The sequence below is a fragment of the Lottia gigantea genome (genome assembly GCF_000327385.1).
Source record: "Lottia gigantea unplaced genomic scaffold LOTGIsca_138, whole genome shotgun sequence".
In the NCBI taxonomy this organism is placed as follows: Eukaryota; Metazoa; Mollusca; class Gastropoda; family Lottiidae; genus Lottia; species Lottia gigantea.
The window spans coordinates 260,853-284,007 of record NW_008707580.1 but is presented as its reverse complement, the minus strand read 5'-3'; the positions used below and the strand labels follow the sequence as shown (position 1 = coordinate 284,007).

Sequence of the window (23,155 nt, the reverse complement as noted above, 5' to 3'; positions counted from 1 at the left end):
TTTAAAGATGGGTTTCCTTATTTTTTGGTGTCAAATTAAGCAAACTATTTGATTAATTGGTGTTTCTAATGAATTATCATGTATTCTTAATCATATCATTATGTTCTTATTGCATATAATTAAAGATGGGTTTCCTTATTTTTTTAGTGTCAAATTAAGCAAACTATTTGATTAATTGGTGTTTCTAATGAATTATCATGTATTCTTAATCATATCATTATGTTCTTATTGCATATAATTAAAGATGGGTTTCCTTATTTTTTAGTGTCAAATTAAGCAAACTATTTGATTAATTGGTGTTTCTAATGAATTATCATCTATTCTTAATCATATCATTATGTTCTTATTGCATATAATTAAGAGTTTTAACCAATCATAAATGTTCATGTATGTACAGTCTGGATAAACAAAAAAAAAAGACTTTTTGACCTTTCTTGATCGGTCACTCATTGGAATTATGCTTGTAATTCTCTTCTAATTTAGCTAATTATGAATTAAGTATGGACATGTGAGACAAACTGGTATTTTTCCAAGTCATTAGAACAACTCTACTTTCTATTCATATAAGTATAAGCATTTTCATTTACATAAATAAAAATAAGGGAACCCATCTTTAACTGTGAACTTAAGTTGTTATCCTCGTAAAATCATTACCAAAAGGTTTATGAGACAAACTGGTATTTTTGCAAGTCATTAGAACACCTCTACTTTCTATTCATAGAAGTATTAGCATTTTCATTTTCATGAATAAAAATAAGGGAACCCATCTTTAACTGTGAACTTAAGTTGTTATCCTCGTAAAATCATTACCAAAAGGTTTATGAGACAAACTGGTATTTTTCCAAGTCATTAGAACACCTCTACTTTCTATTCATATAAGTATAAGCATTTTCATTTTCATAAATAAAAATAAGGGAATCCATCTTTAATGGTAGCCATATTAACGAGTATTTAAAAACAATTGGAGTATTGATGACATGCAAATAACTACAAGTTTTTCCTTTTAATAATCCGTCACCTGCCACGAATATTGACGACCGATTCATTATTATTCCACTATTTACTCCTATGTACTTATATGAATTTTGAGGACGGGTTGTAGTACAATTGGTCAGAGTGTTGGAGTATTGACATGACGTTACCTTCACCTGCCATGGATATTGACGTCCGATTAATTACTATACCTTTAATACTATTTAATATGTACTTATATGAATTTTGAGGAAGGGTTGTAGTACAATTGGTTAGAGTGTTGGAGTATTGACATGACGTTCCTTTCACCTGCCATGGATATTGATGACCGATTCATTATTATTCCTTAAATACTATTTACTCCTATGTACTTATATGAATTTTGAGGAAGGGTTATAGCACAATTGGTTAGAGTGTTGGAGTATTGACATGACGTTCCTTTCACCTGCCATGGATATTGATGACCGATTCATTATTATTCCATAAATACTATTTACTCCTATGTACTTATATGAATTTTGAGGAAGGGTTGTAGCACAGTTGGTTAGAGTGTTGGAAGCTGTACACGACGTCACTCCTCTTGATTGTAATACACATTTAAGGACGATCCTTTAGCGACATTTAGGAGTGGAGTTAAGGTTATTTAACATTTAAGGGTTGTAGCACAGTTGGTTATAGTGTTGGAATTTTACATGACGTTAGTCTTCCTAAATTAAGGTTTACATTTGAGGACGGATTGTTGCACAGTTGGTTAGTGATAAGGAACAGTTCATGACGTCATTTAAATCCTATTGTTTTGAATGCTTTATTTTTCAAATTGATACAGATTTCCACGATAAGTATGTTGCTAAAAGTACACCTAGCTATGATAACTAAAAAAAGGACCAAATAATTCTAGAAAAATGTGGAAAAGCTGGATAAAAGCTGAATGACCCCCGAAAATGGTGAATACGTATCTATGTTAGTTTTATCATCTACTTGTTCAAATCGTCGCTCTTCTTCTGAAAGAACTGATAGTAAACTTGAAGGAATTATGCGATTTTGGTACATTTCTAGTATTTCTGAAGACTATTTACATATATTCAAGACTCAAATCAATCCTCGAAAATGGCGAGTCTGTCTCTTTAATACGTTTCTATGTTAGTTTTACCATCTCCTTGTTCAAACCGTTCTGCTTCTTGGACACGCTGAAAGAACTCACAATAAACTTGCAGGAATTAATGTGATTTTTGTACATTTCTAGTATTTCTGAAGACTATTTACATATATTCAAGACTCAAATCAACCAAGCCAAGGACCATGTATAGTGTATCGTTGTATTTTTAAAGGAATTATATGATTTTTGTGAATTTCTAGTATTTCTGAAGACTATTTACATATATTCAACACTCAAATCAACCCCCAAAATGGCGAGTCTGTCTCTTTATTACGCATCTCCGTTAGTTTTACCATCTCCTTGTTCAAACCGTTCTGCTTCTTGGACACGCTGAATGGATTGATAATAAAATTGATTAGTACCAAATCAAAGTGCAGGCAATACAACCAATATAAAATTGATTATAATAATTGTATGATGTCTGCATTGGGAATTGTCGCAGACGACCTACCGTGAAAGTTCTGTTTTCGCTATGTGACACATCACGGTAATGAATGGCGGCCATTATTTGTCGGAAATATGGCCAAATTGTCACGTGATAACATGTTATGTATCATCACAGACGACCTACCGTGAAAGTTCTGTTTTCGCTCTGTGACACATCACGGTAATGAATGGCGGCCATTATTTGCCGGAAATATGGCCAAATTGTCAAGGCTCTAGATCGCAATCTTACCACCACTTGACGGATCACTGCTAAATACCGGAACTAAAGAGTCTCTTTTAAGGCGCCCGCACACGGAGAGAAAATTGCGCAGCGCCAATTACGCTCGACAAGTAGCGCTTCGTGTGCGGGTAATTTTTAGTGTGCATTTGGCCACACGTGGTCGTGTGGAAAATATCTATCATGTTTGATATTTTTGACCACTCGTGGCCGATGGCACACCGTGTGTGGGTAACCGTGCGCGACTTTCTCAGACGACGCATGCGTTATTGGTACAAGCGTGACTATCACTATAGTAGTCCGCCATTTTGATTGATCATGTGATAGGCTGTCGTCAGATATAGTTGAGCGAAAGGCACGTCGTGTACGGGGAGTAGTGTGGTGAGAAAGTAGCGCGCGCTATTGGCGCGCGCCACATTCTCTCCTGTGCGGGAGCCTTTATATATCAAAGTAATAAATGGCGGTCATTATTAACCGGAACTATGTCCAAATTGTCACGTGATTCTGGTAAATTATCTCCCAAAGACTCTAAATGGACTGTATTACTATCACGTGACAAATCACTGCTAAATACCGGAAGTAAAGAGTTTCGTCCGTTTTACGGAAACTGCCGAGAATTGCCGAATGGACTAGTCGATGAACTATCTTGTATAAAATATTGTCTATGTAGTGTGTATCACTATAGTAGTGCGCCATTTTGATTGATCATGTACTACTAAGTACCGGAAGTAAAGAATTTCGTCCGTTTTACGGAAACTGCCGAGGATTACCGAATGGACTATCTTGTATAAAATATTGTCTATGTAGTGTGTATTTGTTGAATAACTAAAGGCAATATATTAATGGCTCGACAGAATTCTACCGTGACTGTAACGAAGCATTCCAATTCTGATATTAAATTGTTTTCTAATACATAGTTAGTCCGATTATCTGACTTGAATAGTGGCTAATTATTTGTAAAACTATATTTTTCTGAAAGTTAAAGCGGTGCATTTTTATCTACTATGTAAATAGTCTTCAGAAGTACTAGTAATGTACGAAAATCGCATTATTCCTTCAAAAATACCTCAAACTAGGAATTTTACTCACTATTTCTATACATGTCTTTTCTATAAATGGTAGAGTCTCAAAAAAGACGAGTCGTCATTTTAACTTTCAAACGCGGATAATTCTTTCATAAAGTCTGTAAAGGTGGTCGGTTTCAAGGTGGCTATTGCAGTCAAGGTATTAGATGAAGTTTGTAAAAACTTGACATTGTGAAGATGATGGACAACATTCGACCAATCGTTTAAAATATGTCTTATACCTTGACTGTAAGTGTAATAGTCACCTTTCTTGTATCACGGAAGGTTGTAGATGTAGCGACTTGGTTGGATTGTACGTTAGCAAATACGGCCAATCAGAGTACTTGACAGACACGGGTTCTACATGGCGCGCTGTGATTGGATGAGAAGCAAAGTCATTAGGACGATCCTTTGCTAGAAAACTCTTTAGATTACAATTGAGACTAAAATATCAGGGAAAAAATACCGATTTGTCTGTAACGTGCTCTAACACCGGAATCAACAAACAATCTGAGCTCGACAGCTTTTTGATTGGATTAGAAACAACGTTGTTAGGACAAGCCTTTAGTAGAAAACTCGTTAGATTACAATTGAGACTAAAAAAATATCCGAGAAAAAATACTGTTTTGTCTGTAACGTGCTCTAACACCGGAATCAACAAACAATCGGAGTTCTCGACAGCTCGACAGCTTTTTGATTGGATTAGAAACAACGTTGTTAGGACAAGCCTTTGTTAGAAAACTCGCTAGATTACAATGGGTACTAAAATATCAGAAAATGATTTGTCTGTAACGGGCTCTAAAACCGGAATCATCAAACAATTGGGGTTCTCGACAGCTCGACTGCTTTGATCGAATGAGAAACAACGTTATCAGGACAAGACTTTGGTAGAAAACTCGTTAGATTACAAAGGAGACTAAAATATCACAAAGTAAATCAAAAAGAACGTAGAATCGGACTAAGTTTGATGAAATAGAACAAAATGGCATCAATACCCATATCATTATTTCAATAGACTTCAAGAGACTTCTGTTCTGTACTCTTCAAACAAACTTGTTTATGGAGAGAGGAAACGCTTTTATGGTCGTCTTCAATTAGCTCGCGTTTTGTTAGTCTCTGCTATTTGATTGTCGAGGTTGGGAGTGGTTGGGAATATGACTGATTTTTATATCGATTAGTTTAATTAGTTATTAATTCGTATTATGCTGTATTGTTGATTTGTTGATTCGTTCACGATCGGAGCCATCAATGTCAAAGTGTAGCGGTATATTTCGTTTAACGTAACGTAGTCTGTGAAACGTTGCTTCGCTTATGTTATAGTGTAGCGGTATCTTTTATTTAACGTAACGTAAGTCTGTGAAACGTTGCTTCGCTTATGTTATAGTTTAACGGTATATTTCGTTAAACGTAACGTAATTTTGTGAAACGTTGGTTCGCTTATGTTATAGTTTAACGGTATAATAGTTAAACGTAACGTTACGTAACTAGTGAAACGTTGCTTCGCTTATGTTATAGTGTAACGGTATAATAGTTACACGTAACGTTACTGGTGGAACGTTGCTTCGCTTATGTTATAGTGTAACGGTATAATAGTTACACGTAACGTTACTGGTGGAACGTTGCTTCGCTTATGTTATAGTTTAACGGTATAATAGTTACACGTAACGTTACTGGTGGAATGTTGCTTCGCTTATGTTATAGTTTAACCGTATAATAGTTACACGTAACGTTACTGGTGGAATGTTGCTTCGCTTATGTTATAGTTTAACGGTATACTAACGTAATGTTACGTTACTGGTGGAACGTTGCTTCGCTTCTGTTTTACTACTTTTAACAGTATAATATTTCGTTAAACGTAACGTAATTGGTTGAACGTTGTTTCTTAATGAAAAGTAAAACTTGGAGGTTTTCATGTTCTTCGACAGAAGCCATCATTGTCAAAGTATAGCCGTATATTTCTTTTGACGTTACGTTACGACTATTTTATGGTGGAATCCTTCGAAATTGTGAAATCAGTTTTTTGGAATACATGTATATTTGCAGTTTACGTTGGCAGTTACGTGTTTCAGGAGTTGAAATAGATTTTCTGTGATTGGATACGAATACGAAATTTTTTGGGGGAATATATTTGCAGTTTACGTTGGCAGTTTATATTCTTTGTAATTGGATACGAATACGAAATTGTTTTTAATTGGTTTTATCTTCAGTACGTTAACTGTACGTTGTTTGGAGTTGAAACTCGATTCCTTTGATAATATACGGTTTTTTAAGCCATATCTTCCACAATACTTGACAAGTTATTTTCAAATTCCGGAAACTTAAGTGATTTTGATGCAATCAGTTTGCACGAAAACACAAAAGGGAAATACGTTTGAATAATTCATAATGTGTACGAGCTAACTTTCATTGTATTCTGTTTTTCAAAATTGAATATTCATACATTGCGTGAAAAGTGTACATTCATTTTAACGGTGATGATGTTTGCTTTAATAGAATGAATTTATGATTTGTAGTGCAGTTTCGATTTCTTTTTGATTCTTGTTAAACTTTGGATACTTCTTTCTGTTGGTGTTTTTTTCTTCCTCGGTGCTATTATTTGATTTGTGTTAATATTAAGACTTATTGAAACCGATTTGTGAAACGATTGACACAATTTTATGAAAAAGTCGACAGATATATTGAAAAGATTTAGACATTTATGAAAAGATTGAGCCAGATTTGTGAAAAGGTCGGACATATTAATGAAAAGGTCGACAGATATATTGAAAAGATTTAGACAATTATGAAAAGATTGAGCCAGATTTGTAAAAGGGTCGAAAAGATCAAGACATATTTATGAAAAGATTGACTCAAATTCATGAAAAGATTTAGCCAGAGGCTGTTTAGGAAAATATTTGGAACGATTCATAAAAATAAGACTAATGTAAAGAAAAGATCGAGACGTTTATAGAATAGATTGGGACATATTTATGAAAAGATTGAGCCAGATTTGTGAAAAGATCGGACGTATTAATGAAAAGATTGGACCAGATTTATGAAAAGATTAATACGTACGTATAAAAAGATTAAGCCAGAAGCTATTAAGGAAAATATTACGAACGATTCATAAAGAAAAGAAAGAGTGAGCTAAATGTTTTTGAAAGAGATATATGTGAAAATATTGAGATATATATATGAAAAGATTGAGCCAGATTTATGAAAAGATTAGACAGATTTGTGAAAAGATTAAGCCATAAGCTATTAAGGAAAAGATTTAGAACGATTCATACTTTAACGAAAGAGTGAGCTAAATTTTTTGAAAAGATTGGGACATATTAATGAAAAAATTTAGACGTTTTACGGAAAAGATTGTACCATAACATTGAAAAGATTAATCAATACTTATGAAGAAATTATGACAAATATATCAAAAGATTGGACCATATTTGATGAAAAACGGGAAATATATCCCAGATTTCTGAAAAAGATTGAACACTACTGATGAAAATGGATGAAATTGAAAGATTTTCCCCAAGCCGGAGAAAAAATAGCCGGAAACGTGGTTCGAGGAAATTACGGAGGCGTCATTCGTCATTTAAAGGAGATCAGAGGTAACGTATAGATATGTTCATTGTCATGAATTAAAACTTATACGGTGGTGCACCTTTTTACGCAAATAGTAGTAAGTAAGCTAAAGAAAAAATTAAAGAGCCAACGTAGAAATCTAAAAAGAATTCTGATGCCACTGTCTTGAAATAATTTCCTTCATTGCACACTGCATGCTGAGTTGGACGTAAAACTCCATTCATTTCATTACATTTGGACATCGATATCGTTATAACGTTGAAAAATTCTACTTATAAGAAGAAAAAGTAAGTTGTTTAATATTTAAGCTGACTTGCGTAATAAAGATATCAATATATCGATTAATTCATGAGCGGTTCAATATTTCAACCTTTCTTATCTGGACAGTGAACAGATAAACTATATAATACGAAGGTATGAGGGTCGTAACATTTCATTGAAAACTACTGTTACGAAAGCACATGCACAGGACGTATAAATTGATAGTGTAAGAAAATAAACAAAATTGTGTGTTCATGAATGCTAAGAGTAGAATGAGCAAACAGTGGCGGGGTATAACAGGTGGGAGGGGGCATTTGGTTTTTACCCCCAAGTGTATCCCCACTTCCAACCTCATTTCTTGATTTTACCAGTAGGGGGAGGGAGGGGTAAAACAGCCCCCCTACGTCGAAACGCCAACTGGCTATCCCCCACCCCTCTCCCCTTATTAATTATATGTGTACCTCCAGTCTCAGGCGCCGCCACTGTTAGTGATCTGATCGAACAGGGGCTAGTTTAACTAAGTTTTACTCGAGGTTGGAGATTCTAGTTTTATAAAAAAAGAATTGAAGATTGACTACAGAGAATTATTACTACTAGGCCGAAACATCTGCCTCTATTCCAGCCTCTGACAGCTATTTTAAAAGTTGTCGGCTGGTGTAGAGACAGTAAAACTAGTCCATGTTTGGTGGAATATTCCGCAATTCTAAAGTCTAAGTAAGATTTACTTACTAGGCCGAAGTATCTATCTCTATTCCAGCCTCTGACAGCTATTTTGAAAGTTGCCGGCTGGTGTAGAGACAGTAAAACTAGGCCCTGTTTTGTGGAGATTTTCCGCAACTCTGAAGTCTAAAGAGTTCATTGTCCAGTTTGGTGTACGGTGCGTAATGATCGATAAAACGAAAATAGAAGAAGTGAACATACGAGGTACGCGTCCGGACACGGTGCGGCCACGATTCGTTTCTCCTCTTTTCTGATGTGTCGTTAATCCCGCACCGGACACTGCACTGGACACCGTACTTCGTCTTTTCGCAACTTAAGTAAGATTTACTCCAGGTTTGAGCATTATAGCCACAAGTTGTTTCTATTCTTTAATTTCCAATACTGGTCTCATGATCTATTCTTTCTTCTATTAATTCAACATTTAAAGGGACAGTTTCCCCATTAAAGGGATAGTAAAGAGGTTTTCTAAATTTTTTATGTGTATCGGAGACACTGATAGCATCAATTTACACCATTCCAATTTTCAATCAGATGTCTGTGGTTCTTGTTAAAGAGATTGTAAAAAGGTTTTGTAAATTTTTCATGTGTATCAGAGGACACTGATAGCATCAATTTACATCATTCTAATTTTTAATCAGACATCTGTGGTTTTTGTTAAAGAGATTGTAAAAAGGTTTTCTATATTTTTTATGTGTATCAGGGACACTGATAACATCAATTTACATCATTCTAATTTTCAATCAGATGTCTGTGGTTCTTGTTAAAGAGATTGTAAAAAGGTTTTATAAATTTTTCATGTGTATCAGGGACACTGATAGTATCAATAGTATCAGAATTTTTCAGGGTGGCAATCCACTTCTGAAGATTAAGTGGACATTTTTGTCTCTTCGTGTGCCGTGCGAGTCATTGAAAATCAAGGCAAGACTCTGATCGGCGACAAAAGTCTCCGACCAAGACCAAGAAAGATATCCCTTTAAAATAATCGAAGTTATAATGCATTCTGGTGTTTGCACGAGTTTTCAAAGAAAACAATTTGGCTTCAATGTCGTCGTTCTAAAGGTTTATTGAAATGTTTCAGAAGAATCGATCCGACTGTGTCGCTGTTTATTTTGTATAAAAACTTTAATAGAAGAATGGAATTGTTTAAAGGGACAGGTGCGTCATTTTTGGTGCGTTGATTTGAGTCTTGAATATATGTAAATAGTCTTCAGAAGTACTAGAAATGTACGAAAATCGCACAATTCTATCAAAAAAACTTCAAACTAGAAATTTAACTTTCAAACGCGGATAATTCTAGAATTGTTTAAAGGGACACGTGCACAATTTTGGGGGGTTGATTTGAGTTTTGAATATATGTAAATAGCCTTCAGAAGTACTGGAAATGTACAAAAATCACATAATTCCTTCAAAAATATCTCAAACTAGGAATTTCTTTTACTATTTCTATAGATGTCTTTTCTATATATCGTATCGTCTTTTTCACTTTCAAACGGAGATAATTCTGGACACACATGGATTTGAAAGCTTAAATTTTGACAGTGAACTGTGAACACTATTACTGATTGGTTTAGCTAAAAAAAAACCTGTTTCTGAGACTAAGGTACGATTGGTACAAAAATGGCGCACTATCCCTTTAATGGAAGAATAGAATTGTTTTAATAAGCTCGAGTCTGGAATGTAAATTAATGAAATTTTAAGTAAGGTTTTAGACTAGAATTTAGATCAATCATGCGTATTCTGGAAATAAAAATATATCAGCAACCGTCCATATTTACTCTGTCAGATGTTAAAGGGATTGTAACAAGGTTTACTTAATTTTTTTATGTGTATCAGGGACACTGATAGCATCAATTTACATCATTCTAATTTTCAATCAGACGTCTGTGGTTCTTGTTAAAGAGATTGTAAAGAGGTTTACTACATTTTTTTATGTATATCGGGGACACTGATAGCATCAATTTACATCATTCTAATTTTCAAACAGACGTCTGTGGTTCTTGTTAAAGGGATTGTAAAATGGTTTTCTAAATTTTTTATGTATATCAGAGACACTGATAACATCAATTTACATCATTCTAATTTTCAATCAGATGTCTGTGGTTCTTGTTAAAGGGATTGTAAAATGGTTTTCTAAATTTTTATGTATATCGGGGACACTGATAGTATCAATTTACATCATTCTAATTTTCAATCAGATGTCTGTGGTTCTTGTTAAAGAGATTGTAAAGAGGTTTACTAAATTTTTTATGTGTATCAGGGCCACTGATAGCATCAATTTACACCATTCTAATTTTCAATCAGACGTCTGTGGTTCTTGTTAAAGAGATTGTAAAGGGGTTTTCTAATTTTTTTATGTGTATCAGGGACACTGATAGCATCAATTTACACCATTCTAATTTTCAATCAGATGTCTGTGGTTCTTGTTAAAGAGATTGTAAAGAGGTTTTCTATATTTTTTATGTGTATCAGAGACACTGATATCATCAATTTACATCATTCTAATTTTCAATCAGACGTCTGTGGTTCTTGTTAAAGAGATTGTAAAGAGGTTTTCTAAATTTTTTATGTGTATCAAGGACACTGATAGCATCAATTTACATCATTCCAATTTTCAATCAGATGTCTGTGATTCCTGTAATTACACTAAAACTAAGTGTTTGATGACGACTCTAATCACAAAATATGCTTTATTACATAAGGACATCGTGATTCGTGACGTCATAAAACCCTTATTTTAAGTGGAATTGCAGGAACCACAGACGTCTGATTGAAAATTAGAATGATGTAAATTGATTCTATCAGTGTCACTTTTCCCTTAAGAATGACTGAATTGCCCACTGAAATAAACGAAGCAAAAACCAGGGACATGTAATTAATGACATCTGTATCTATGTTTCAGCGATGAAGAGGATATATTACGAATGTACGATGAAGATCAAGACGAACCTACCAGCGAGGAGGATCTGCTGGAACAGATTCGGGAACAGAAAGATATTATGGAGAACGTACAATGCCAACCATGGCCCATGGCCAAAAAGATGAAAATTTTGAGGTTTGTTAGTTTTTTTAGAATTAATGTCCAAGGTATCTAGTGTTTCAATTCCACCAATTTTGAAGGAGCCGTTGGAATCGTGGTTTGATGAACGAATTGGAAACGTAGTGGTGGCGGACAGGGGATGGTGGTTCATTAGCTACTACTAATGTTCCTCTAGTATTATTTTGTGCCAGGCAAGGTATGCTTACTCTTCTAGACACCTGATAACACTTTTCATTATGAAATACTTACTCACTTATGATTGATATACTTCCTCATGTGAACAGTTTTGTACCAGGCAGGGTATGCTTACTCTTCTAGACACCTGATACCACTTTTCATTATGAAATACTTACTCACTTATAATTGAGTGAGCAGTTTTGTGCCAGCCAGGGTATGCTTACTCTTCTAGACACCTGATACCACTTTTCACTATGAAATACTTACTCACTTATAATTGATATACTTCCTCATGTGAACAGTTTTGTACCAGGCAGGGTATGCTTACTCTTCTAGACACCTGATACCACTTTTCACTATGAAATACTTACTCACTTATAATTGATATACTTCCTCATGTGAGCAGTTTTAGCGCCAGACAGACAGACCACTCAAAATTGACTTGGAGTGTTTCTACAGAAGTGGAGTTATGATTAATATTTTTGTTTTAATTGCAGACTAGCCAAGGCGTTTGTTGGTCGACACGAAGGCCAGCTATCTAAAAGTAAAGGCTATCAACAAAAAGGAAAACAGGTAAAAATATAGCGAAGAGTTAAACCTTTTGTATAGTAATTTGAGGAAGGGCTGTTTCACAGTCGGTTAGAGCTTTGGAATCTATACACAACGTCATTTGCTTGGTACGTCTTGTGGCATTGAATATTATCCTTGTAAAATAATTGCCAAGAAGTTGATCAAGGACCAGTATCTTTTTTTTTAACCAAAAATATTTATTTTTCAGTTATTTCGTCAATTGAAAAGAAACTGGGATAATTTGGTTTCAGCCTTGGTACCGTGGGAAATGAAAATCAAAAGAATTGAAAGTAAGTTAAAGATGGGTCTCCTTATTTTCAGGGGACAGTGACAACTGACATCGTTATATATACGATAATATCTGAACTATCTCTCGAATATAGAAGTATGGGGATATTTCATAAATTACAATAGCTTGAAACACTATCCTTTCTTCCCCACAACAAACTTGAATACGTCTGATTATGTTTGAAGCTTCTATACCTTGAATGCAAAAGCAACCTTTCTTGTATCACTGAATGGAGTGATTTGATTGGATTGTACTTGTACATAAGCTAATACAGCCAATCAGAGTCCTCGACATAAAGACTTGAAACATTGTTGCCTGGATTTTACAAACTTTCGGGCTGGGTGGCTGATGATGTCAAGGTATTAGACGAAGTTCGTAATAGTTGGACATTGTGAAGAACCTTGTGTACTTGCTTCTTTTTGATTCTGTATGGATAATCCCGCATCGTAGACCGCATCCTACTTCGTCTATTCGCGGCTTTAGGCAACAAGGTCGTCTAAGATGCAAAAATAAAAAAGTCTGTATGGCAGAATAGTAACACGTAAAACTCCATTCATTTCATTTTCTGATTGTGTATAAAAACAAACAATGCTGGCTATTTGTACCGTCACGATGCGTGTTCTCTAAGGCTGTTAACAACGGTACGGATAAGATAGGACACATGGGTGCGCTAGTTTTTAAAGCGTGAAGTCATTTTGATTGTCAAGAATAATATTAAGTGACTTTGTTAGGGTTAGGTAGGGATGGCCATTTTTTTTCTAATGCCCTGTTTTTTTGTACCGTCGCGGTACCACGACGACAAATATAAACCCAAAACGAAGTCTTAAGTTTTAAAATTTTATTACAGGTCATTTTGGTTCCGTGGTTGTATCATATTTCGTTTTTCTAAGATGGTTAATTTGGATAAACGTGTTTCTGACCATCATGCCGACTTGTTTTATTATTATACCAGAGTTAGTGGCCGGTGAACCTCACGGTAGTAACAGTAGAAAAACGATACCAGTTGATGAGATGGAAACAGCTTACGATCTTAAAACTATTTGGGACGCAGAGGTTCGTTTGGTCACTTAATTTTCACTTTCGTTCTGTTTTTTTTTTATATGGCCACTTCAGTTAGGGTCTAACGACAGCCCTCTTGAACGTTCATCAAATTAACCTTTTGACCTTACTCCATGACGTCTGCTTTATCAATCAAATTTTGAAATTTCTTTCCGTTTTATTAGTTTTTATTTTTAATATGGCCACTTCAGTTGGGGTCTAACGACAGCCCTCTTGAACGTTCATCAAAATCAACCAAGTCAAGGACCATGTATAGTGTATCGTTGTATTTTTAAAGGAATTATGTAATTTTTATACATTTCTAGTATTTCTGAAGACTATTTACATATATTCAAGACTCAAATCAACCAAGCCAAGGACCATGTATAGTGTATTGTTGTATTTTTGAAGGAATTATGTGATTTTGGTACATTTCTAGTACTTCTGAAGACTATTTACATATATTCAAGACTCAAATCAACACCTGAAAATGGCGCAAATGTTCCTTTAATAATGCATTCAGCCCACCATATATATTATTTATCAATAATGCATTATTTTTCAGGGCATTATGCGTCAATCATTATTATTTTACGGGTATTATGGTAATGAAACAGTGATAGGAAATGGCTACAGACTTCCATTAGCCTATTTACTATGTGGTTTCGCTACTTTTGCCTTTAGTTTCATTGTTGTACTAAAACGGTAAGACATTTTCTATCTTATTCCAGTCTTATTAAGATTAGAACTGTTTTTTATATAACCACTTCAGTTAGGGTCTAATGACAGCCATTTGAACGTTCATCAAATTTGATGAATTTGACCCAGTGCTGTCAGTTTGTGTTCCGTTCAGAATGGCTTCAAATTCACGACAAATATGAACATTTTAATGAAATTGTAGTCGAACTAGACGTTAGGTTCCAATTTAAAAAGGGATACAGGCAGCTCAAATTGACCTTTATTAACCGAGAAAGCAAATATTTAGGCGCCTGTTTTCTTTATCTTTCAGAATGGCTTCAAATTCACGACAAATATGAACATTTTAATGAAATTGCAGTCGAACTAGACGTTAGGTTCCAATTTAAAAAGGGAACAGGCAGCTCAAATTGACCTTTCTTTTAACGGAAAAAGCAAATATTTAGGCGACTACATTTCTTTACCTTTCAGAATGGCTTCAAATTCTCAATAAATATGAACATTTTAATGAAATTGTAGTCGAACTAGACGTTAGGTTCCAATTTAAAAAGGGATACAGGCAGCTGAAATTGACCTTTATTAACCGAGAAAGCAAATATTTAGACGCCTGTTTTCTTTATCTTCCAGAATGGCTTCAAATTCACGACAAAGTCGACTATCAAATAAAGATGAGCAATTCACATTTTCTTGGAAACTGTTTACTGAATGGGATTTTATGGTCGCAAATCAAGAAACAGCCAAACTTAAACATGCTTCTATTATTACAACATTTAAGGTAAGACTGGACTCAATATTATAACATAGATCAAGATAATATCTTCAGATTTTTCAACCCAGTTTCTCCCTGTCAGTGAGTTAGATGCTTGCTGGCTAACCTGAAGGTCCAGGGTTCAATCCTAGCATAGGTTGAGATGATACCTTCAGATTTTTCAACCCAGTTTCCCAGATGCTTGCTCGCTAACCTGAAGGTCCAGGGTTCAATCCTAGCATAGGTTGAGATAATACCTTCAGATTTTTCAACCCAGTTTCCCCCTGTCAGTGAGTTAGATGCTTGCTCGCTAACCTGAAGGTCTAAGGTCCAGTCGAGATAATACCTTCAGATTTTTCAACCCAGTTTCCCCCTGTCAGTGAGTTAGACGCTTGCTCACTAACCTGAAGGTCCAGGGTTCAATCCCAGAATAGGTTGAGATAATACCTTCAGATTTTTCAACCCAGTTTCCCCCTGTCAGTGAGTTAGACCCTTGCTCGCTAACCTGAAGGTCCAGGGCTCAATCCTAGCATAGATTGAGATGATACCTTCAGATTTTTCAACCCAGTTTCCCCCTGTCAGTGAGTTAGACACTTGCTTGCTAACCTGAAGGTCCAGGGTTCAATCCCAGCATAGATTGAGATGATACCTTCAGATTTTTCAACCCAGTTTCCCCCTGTCAGTGAGTTAGACACTTGCTTGCTAACCTGAAGGTCCAGGGTTCAATCCCAGCATAGATTGAGATGATACCTTCAGATTTTTCAACCCAGTTTCCCCCTGTCAGTGAGTTAGACACTTGCTTGCTAACCTGAAGGTCCAGGGTTCAATCCTAGCATAGGTTGAGATGATACCTTCAGATTTTTCAACCCAGTTTCCCCCTGTCAGTGAGTTAGATGCTTGCTCGCTAATCTGAAGGTCCAGGGTTCAATCCTAGCATAGGTTGAGATAATACCTTCAGATTTTTCAACCTGATTTCCCCTTGTCAGTGAGTTAAACGCTTGCTCGCTAATCTGAAGGTCCAGGGTTCAATCCTAGCATAGGTTGAGATAATACCTTCAGATTTTTTAACCCAGTTTCCCCCTGCCAGTGATGTAAGATTACAATACATTACAATTTCGTTTTCTTCTGATATTTTCGTCTCCATTGTAATCTAACACGTTATCTACCACTGTTACGTTATTTTTAACCAATTAAACTGTGTCATGTAGAACATATTTTTGGAACCAAGTGGCCGAACTTAATCACGATTCTATAAGACTGTACACAATATTATGAAAATACAACATTACAATTTATTTTCTTGTTTTTCTGTCCATTGTAATCCAACCAGTTATCTACCGCAGTTACATTCTAATGACGTTATTTTTAACCAATTAAACTGTGTCATGTAGAACATATTTTTGGAACCAAGTGGCCGAACTTAATCACGCTTCTATAAGACTAGACACAATATTATGAAAATACAACATTACAATTTCTTTTCTTGTTTTTCTGTCCATTGTAATCTAACCAGTTATCTACCGCAGTTACATTCTAATGACGTTAGGTTGAGATAATACCTTCAGATTTTTCAACCCAGTTTCCCCCTGTCAGTGAGTTAGACGCTTGCTCGCTAACCTGAAGGTCCAGGGTTCAATCCCAGCATAGGTTGAGATAATACCTTCAGATTTTTCAACCCAGTTTCCCCCTGTCAGTGAGTTAGACGCTTGCTCGCTAACCTGAAGGTCCAGGGTTCAATCCTAGCATAGGTTGAGATGATACCTTCAGATTTTTCAACCCAGTTTCCCCCTGACAGTGAGTTAGACGCTTGCTCACTAACCTGAAGGTCCAGGGTTCAATCCTAGCATAGGTTGAGATGATACCTTCAGATTTTTCAACCCAGTTTCCCCCTGACAGTGAGTTAGACGCTTGCTCACTAACCTGAAGGTCCAGTGTTCAACACGTTATCTACCACTGTTACGTTATTTTGAACCAATTAAAGTGTGTCATGTAGAACATATTTTTGGAACCAAGTGGCCGAACTTAATCACGCTTCTATAAGACTGTACACAATATTATGAAAATACAACATTACAATTTCTTTTCTTGTTTTTCTGTCCATTGTAATCCAACCAGTTATCTACCGCAGTTACATTCTAATGACGTTATTTTTAACCAATTAAACTGTGTCATGTAGAACATATTTTTGGAACCGAACTTAATCACGCTTCTATAAGACTGTACACAATATTATGAAAATACAACATTACAATTTCGTTTCTTGTTTTTCTGTCCATTGTAATCCAACCAGTTATCTACCGCAGTTACATTCTAATGACGTTATTTTTAACCAATTAAACTGTGTCATGTAGAACGAGTTTTTTTTAAACAATTTTCTATTTTGGAATAGCGGAACCGAAGTAGAGCAATATTTTTGCTTTTTGGGTTTCTTTAATCCACAATTCGTCAATGTTTCGAGAAACAGGTTTGACATTGCACGCTTTGATTGGTTATAATTTACTTCATAAGAACGTAACTGGGGTAGATAACGTGTTAGATTACAATGGATACAAAATTAAGAAAAAAAGAAACGACATTGAAATCTTATTTTCTTTTGAATGCGTCTAGGTGAACTACATTGGGCATTTGACCCTTGCTATAATTATGTACAGATAACCCAGGAAAGAGCATTGCCAATACTTTTAGCCAACATTTAGGTGATGTAAAATTTCCTCGAAACTATAAGTTGTTATGCCGTGGTTTTTCCGCCACCCTTTTTGGAATTTTTTTAAAAACCCTACTTGTATTTTTAGGAAACAATTCTTGAAGAAAAAGAGAAAATTCGAGAAAAATTGAAGTAAGTAGATTTATCTATTTATTAAAGGGGTCGTGAAAAGGTTTTCTAAATTTTGTATGTACACTGATAGCATCAATTAACACCATTCTAATTTTCAATCAGACGTCTGTGATTCCTGCAATTCCATTGAAACGTCTGTGGTTCTTGTTAAAGAGATTGTAAAGAGGTTTTCTAAATTTTTTATGTGTATCAGGGACACTGATAGCATCAATTTACACCATTCCAATTTTCAACAGACGTCTGTGGTTCCTGCAATTCCACTAAAACTAAGCATTTTATGACGTAGCTATTACAAAAGCTGCTAGCAAGCCCCGTGTGCTACAGGTCACAGGGACTGACATGGAAAAAGTGTCTAGTCGTCGTTCAGATAGGACAATAAACCAAGACTCTGTGTGCTACAGGCTGTGCATGTTAAAGATCCCTCGACAGTTGGAAATCGAAAAAGAGCAGGCTAGTGCCGGTGTCCTAACAAAATTTCCCTCATTGCACACTGCAAGGCGTTGTCAGTCTTCATTAGTTCATTTTATTTCTATACTTCCAGTAAATGGTTGATATTTTTTCGGATATTAGCGAATGTGTTAGTTTTGATGTCCCTAGCTCTAAGTGCCTATATCGTTCAGCTATGTGTCGAGAGGGGTCGAGAGAACGAACTCAAAAAATTTAACGACCCAACTTTTACCCTGGGATTCTGGGACGAAAACGAGGTAAATGTGGTTTATTTTTTATGTCGATTAAAGGGACAGATGCGCCATTTTCAAGGGTTGATTCGAGTCTTGAATATATGTAAACAGAAGAACTAGAAATTTACGAAAATCGTATAATTCCTTTAAAAATATCTCAAACTAGGAACTTCTTTTTCTATTACTTGTTTAAAGGGATAGATGTGGCATTTTAGGAAGTTGATTCGAGTATTGAATATATGTAAATAATCTTCAGAAATACTAGAAATGTACGAAAATCACATAATTCCTTCGAAAATACCTTCTTCAAGGTACAGATGCACGATTTTGGAGGGTTGATTTGAGTCTTGAATATATGTAAATAGTCTTCAGAAATACTAGAAATGTACGAAAATCGCATAATTCCTTCAAAAATATCTCAAATTTGGAATTTTACTCACTATTTCTATAGATGTCTTTTCTATATATGGTAGTGTCTCAAGAAAAGACGACTCGTCATTTTAACTTTTAAACACGGATTTGAAGGTTCAAATTTCGACAGTGAGCTGTGAACACTATTACTGATTAGCTTAGCTAAAAACTTCATGTTTCTGAGACTAAGGTATGATTGGTCAATAAATGCAGATAATTCTAGAGAGTAGAACGTAAAACTCCATTCATTTCAGTTTTTTGAATTTGATATTTCTATTTTTCAGCTAACAGTCGTAATGACTTTGATAGCAACTTTGTTTCCCAATCTCTCTGATTTAATATCGTTAATGGAGAAATATCATCCCAGAACAAGTCTTCGGCTTCAGTTAGCTAGGTGAGTTTACAGTTAAAAATTATAAGGGATATGGGTAGTGTAACCCACGTTCTTATGAGTTAACATATTTAAACAAACGAATTCCTTAGGATGGGTTGGTTTAAAATATGTTAATGAGTAAGACACGTGGTACACGTGACTTGTAATAAAATGATTGACAGCTAACGGCACGCCTAGTGGCGTATCTAGGAAACAGCAGGTGAGGGGGTCGAGCAGGTGCCACAAAATTATTGAGGGGCACAGACCCTTCTTTCACTATGCCGGGAAAGCATCTTTTCTGGGGGTGTGGTGGGGGGCTTCCCCTCCGTAGAAACGCTACATGCAAAACTGTTTTATCCAATGAATTAGAAGTTCGTACAAGTCATGAGTTTTGTTTTGTTTTTTAAAAAAAAGGGGTGGAGCTTCAGCCGTGCAATAACATCAAAATGTACTAGTTGTAGCACACCTAAGCTCCTCCTACTTTCCTCTTAGATTCTATTTGTCCCTCATGTCAAGTTATCCAAATATGGTACAACAACAAATCGCTAATAATAGACCATGGATTTTCCTATTAGTTTTTGATGATGATGATGATGATGATGATGATGGACTAGTTGTAGCACACCTAAGCTCCACCTACTTTCCTCTTAGATTCTATTTGTCCTTCATGTCAAGTTATCCAAATATGGTATAACAACAAATCGCTAATAATAGACCATCGATTTTCCTATCAGTTTTTGATGATGATGATGATGATGATGATGATGATGATGATGATGATGGACTAGTTGTAGCACACCTAAGCTCCACCTACTTTCCTCTTAGATTCTATTTGTCCTTCATGTCAAGTTATCCAAATATGGTATAACAACAAATCGCTAATAATAGACCATCGATTTTCCTATCAGTTTTTTTGATGATGATGAATGATGATTGATGATGATTGTAATTGATGATTGATGATGATGATGATGGATTATTGATGAAGATTTTTTTATGATTTCAGGATATTTGCGTTGAATTTATTAAATTTATATACTCTCTTCATCGCTCTGTATAATAAACAAAATGATTTGGTAAGTTATTTTAAGTATCAGTCCCTATTTTACGATGTTATTTGCATCGTTTACAACATCAGTAGTCTCAAACGACCAGCCCCTGATGTTTGAACCTCTTAGAATTACGAGATCACGTGATAATCTGGACACAGTTCCGGTAAATCATGGCTACCATTCAGTTATGTTAACACTTGTAGTCTCAAACGACCAGCTCCTGATGTTTGAACCTCTTAGAATTACGAGATCACGTGATAATCTGGACACAGTTCCGGTAAATCATGGCTGCCATTCAGTTATGTTAAATTGTTATTTTTTTGTTTTTTGCATCGTTTACAACATTAGTAGTCTCAAACGACCAGCCCCTGATGTTTGAACTACCAGAATCACGTGATAATTTGGACACAGTTCCGGTAAATAATGGCTGCCATTCAGTTAAATTGTTATTTTTGATGTTATTTGCATCGTTTACAATATTAGTAGTCTCAAACGACCAGCCTCTGATGTTTGAACTACCAGAATCATGTGATCACGTGATAATCTGGACATAATTCCGGTAAATCATGGCTGCCATTCAGTTATGTTAACACTTGTAGTCTCAAACGACCAGCCTCTGATGTTTGAACCTCTTAGAATTACGAGATCACGTGATAATCTTGGCATAGTTCCGTTAATTAACGGCTCCCATTCAGTTATCTTACGATTTTTTTTTTTGTATCTTTTACAAACACTTGTAGTCTCAAACGACCAGCCCCTGATGTTTGAACTACCAGAATCATGTGATCACGTGACAATATTGGCATAGTTCCGTTAATGAAGACTATCATGTATTATAGATTTATTAATTGAAATTTCTATCCAAAGCCACCCCGAAAATAGCTAACCATGGCCATTCAAAAATTGATATATCCTAGTACAAAAGGAACATTTCTAGTTTTTATACAGCTGAGATCTTTAAAGATTGTAATTTTTTTTTGCAATGCCCCCTCCGGTTACTGTCTGTAGCCTACTTGTAATTCAAAACAAAACGGACAAAAAAATTACAAAAAATGATTAGAGATCGACCAAATAGAGTTGACGAGTCATCTTTGTGTGGATATATATTTTTTTTAATTCCACGTTTTGATCTATTTATTGATTCTAAACTTGAAAAAAAAAATCAAGGGCTTAAAGGGATTGTAAAGAGTTTTTCTAAAAATTTTATATGTATCAGGGACACTGATAGCATCAATTTACATCATTCTAATTTTCAATCAGATGTCTGTGGTTCTTGTTAAAGAGATTGTAAAGAGGTTTTCTAAATTTTTTATGTGTATCAGGGACACTGATAGCATCAATTTACACCATTCTAATTTCCAATCAGATGTCTGTGGTTCTTGTTAAAGAGATTGTAAAGAGGTTTTCTAAATATTTTATGTGTATCAGAGACACTGATAGCATCAATTTACACCATTCTAATTTCCAATCAGATGTCTGTGGTTCCTGCAATTCCACTAAAACCTTTTGACCTAACTCGGCGGTTAAAGTAGAGATTAAGTCAAAGGTTAACTTGACGAACATTCAAGAGGGCTGTCTTTAGACCCTAGTGGCTATATTAAAAATAGAAACTCACAAAAAAACGGAACGAAAGTTTGGTCTAACATTAATAAGATTAACTGAAGTGGCTATATTAAAAATAAAAACTCACAAAATACGGAAGGAAAGTTTGGTCTCATATTAATTAGACTGTTTAAATTGGAGACAAAAATATCCAAAAAAATGGACACCACTGGAAGTGAGAGCGTCTATGTAAATAATTTGAAATTGGCTAAATATTGATGTAGAACTACGAATAGTTTGAATTTATTTGAAGGAGGGCAATAACCTTATAGTATTAATTATATATTGTTCATATATCGAGTACAGAAATAATATCCTCTTATTACAAACACTATCAATATTTTTTAAAGGGATACTACCTTTTAGGATGACCAAAAAATTGAAATTTTTAAACTTGGTTAAAATGAGTCTTTGTTTATTAGTTGACTTATCAGGCCACGTATTCTCGAAATGATCTTAGCACTAGGATGTCCTAGAATCAATGTTAGAAGATAAGAACCTAGGACATACGTGGCCTGGTGTTAAAACTATACAACAGAATCCCTCTATAATCTAATAAATCTATAAAACTAAGTAATAATTTGAGATTTTAAATTTTATGTCCATTCTAAGAGGTAGTATCCCTTTAAAGTTATAATTATTTAGTTTAATAGATATATGGTGTTATATAGAGATTCTATTCTTTAGTCATGACACCTGGTAAGTCTAACTGATGAATATATACTCTTATTGACCAAGTTTGAGAGTTTAAATTTTATGTCCATTCTAAGAGGTAGTATACCTTTAAAGTTATAATTATTTAGTTTAATAGATATATCGTGTTATATAGAGATTCTATTCTTTAGTCATGACACCTGGTAAGTCTAACTGATGAATATATACTCTTATTGACCAAGTTTGAGAGTTTAAATTTTATGTCCATTCTAAGAGGTAGTATTCCTTTAAAGTTATAATTATTTAGTTTAATAGATATATCGTGTTATATAGAGATTCTATTCTTTAGTCATGACACCTGGTAAGTCTAACTGATGAATATATACTCATATTGACCAAGTTTGAGATTTTAAATTTTATGTCCATTCTAAGAGGTAGTATCCCTTTAAAGTTACAATTATTTAGTTTAATAGATATATTGTGTTATATAGAGATTCTATTCTTTAGTCATGACACCTGGTAAGTCTAACTGATGAATATATACTCTTATTGACCAAGTTTGAGATTTTAAATTTTATGTCCATTCTAAGA

General features: G+C 34.9%; 1 protein-coding gene across 1 annotated transcript in view; it reads left to right on the top strand.

Annotated features, from left to right (window-relative positions):
* Positions 1-11,322: 11,322 nt before the first annotated feature.
* LOTGIDRAFT_139638 (hypothetical protein) overlaps positions 11,323-23,155 on the top strand; it is a gene marked incomplete at both ends in the record, with an annotated part of 19,225 nt that continues 7,392 nt past the window's right edge. The window contains 10 exons of the mRNA XM_009049530.1: positions 11,323-11,453; positions 12,113-12,188; positions 12,394-12,475; positions 13,322-13,527; positions 14,078-14,217; positions 14,836-14,983; positions 17,749-17,792; positions 18,334-18,496; positions 19,168-19,277; positions 20,263-20,332. Coding sequence (XP_009047778.1) covers positions 11,323-11,453; positions 12,113-12,188; positions 12,394-12,475; positions 13,322-13,527; positions 14,078-14,217; positions 14,836-14,983; positions 17,749-17,792; positions 18,334-18,496; positions 19,168-19,277; positions 20,263-20,332 — 1,170 coding nt within the window. The remainder of the gene's footprint in view (positions 11,454-12,112; positions 12,189-12,393; positions 12,476-13,321; positions 13,528-14,077; positions 14,218-14,835; positions 14,984-17,748; positions 17,793-18,333; positions 18,497-19,167; positions 19,278-20,262; positions 20,333-23,155) is intronic.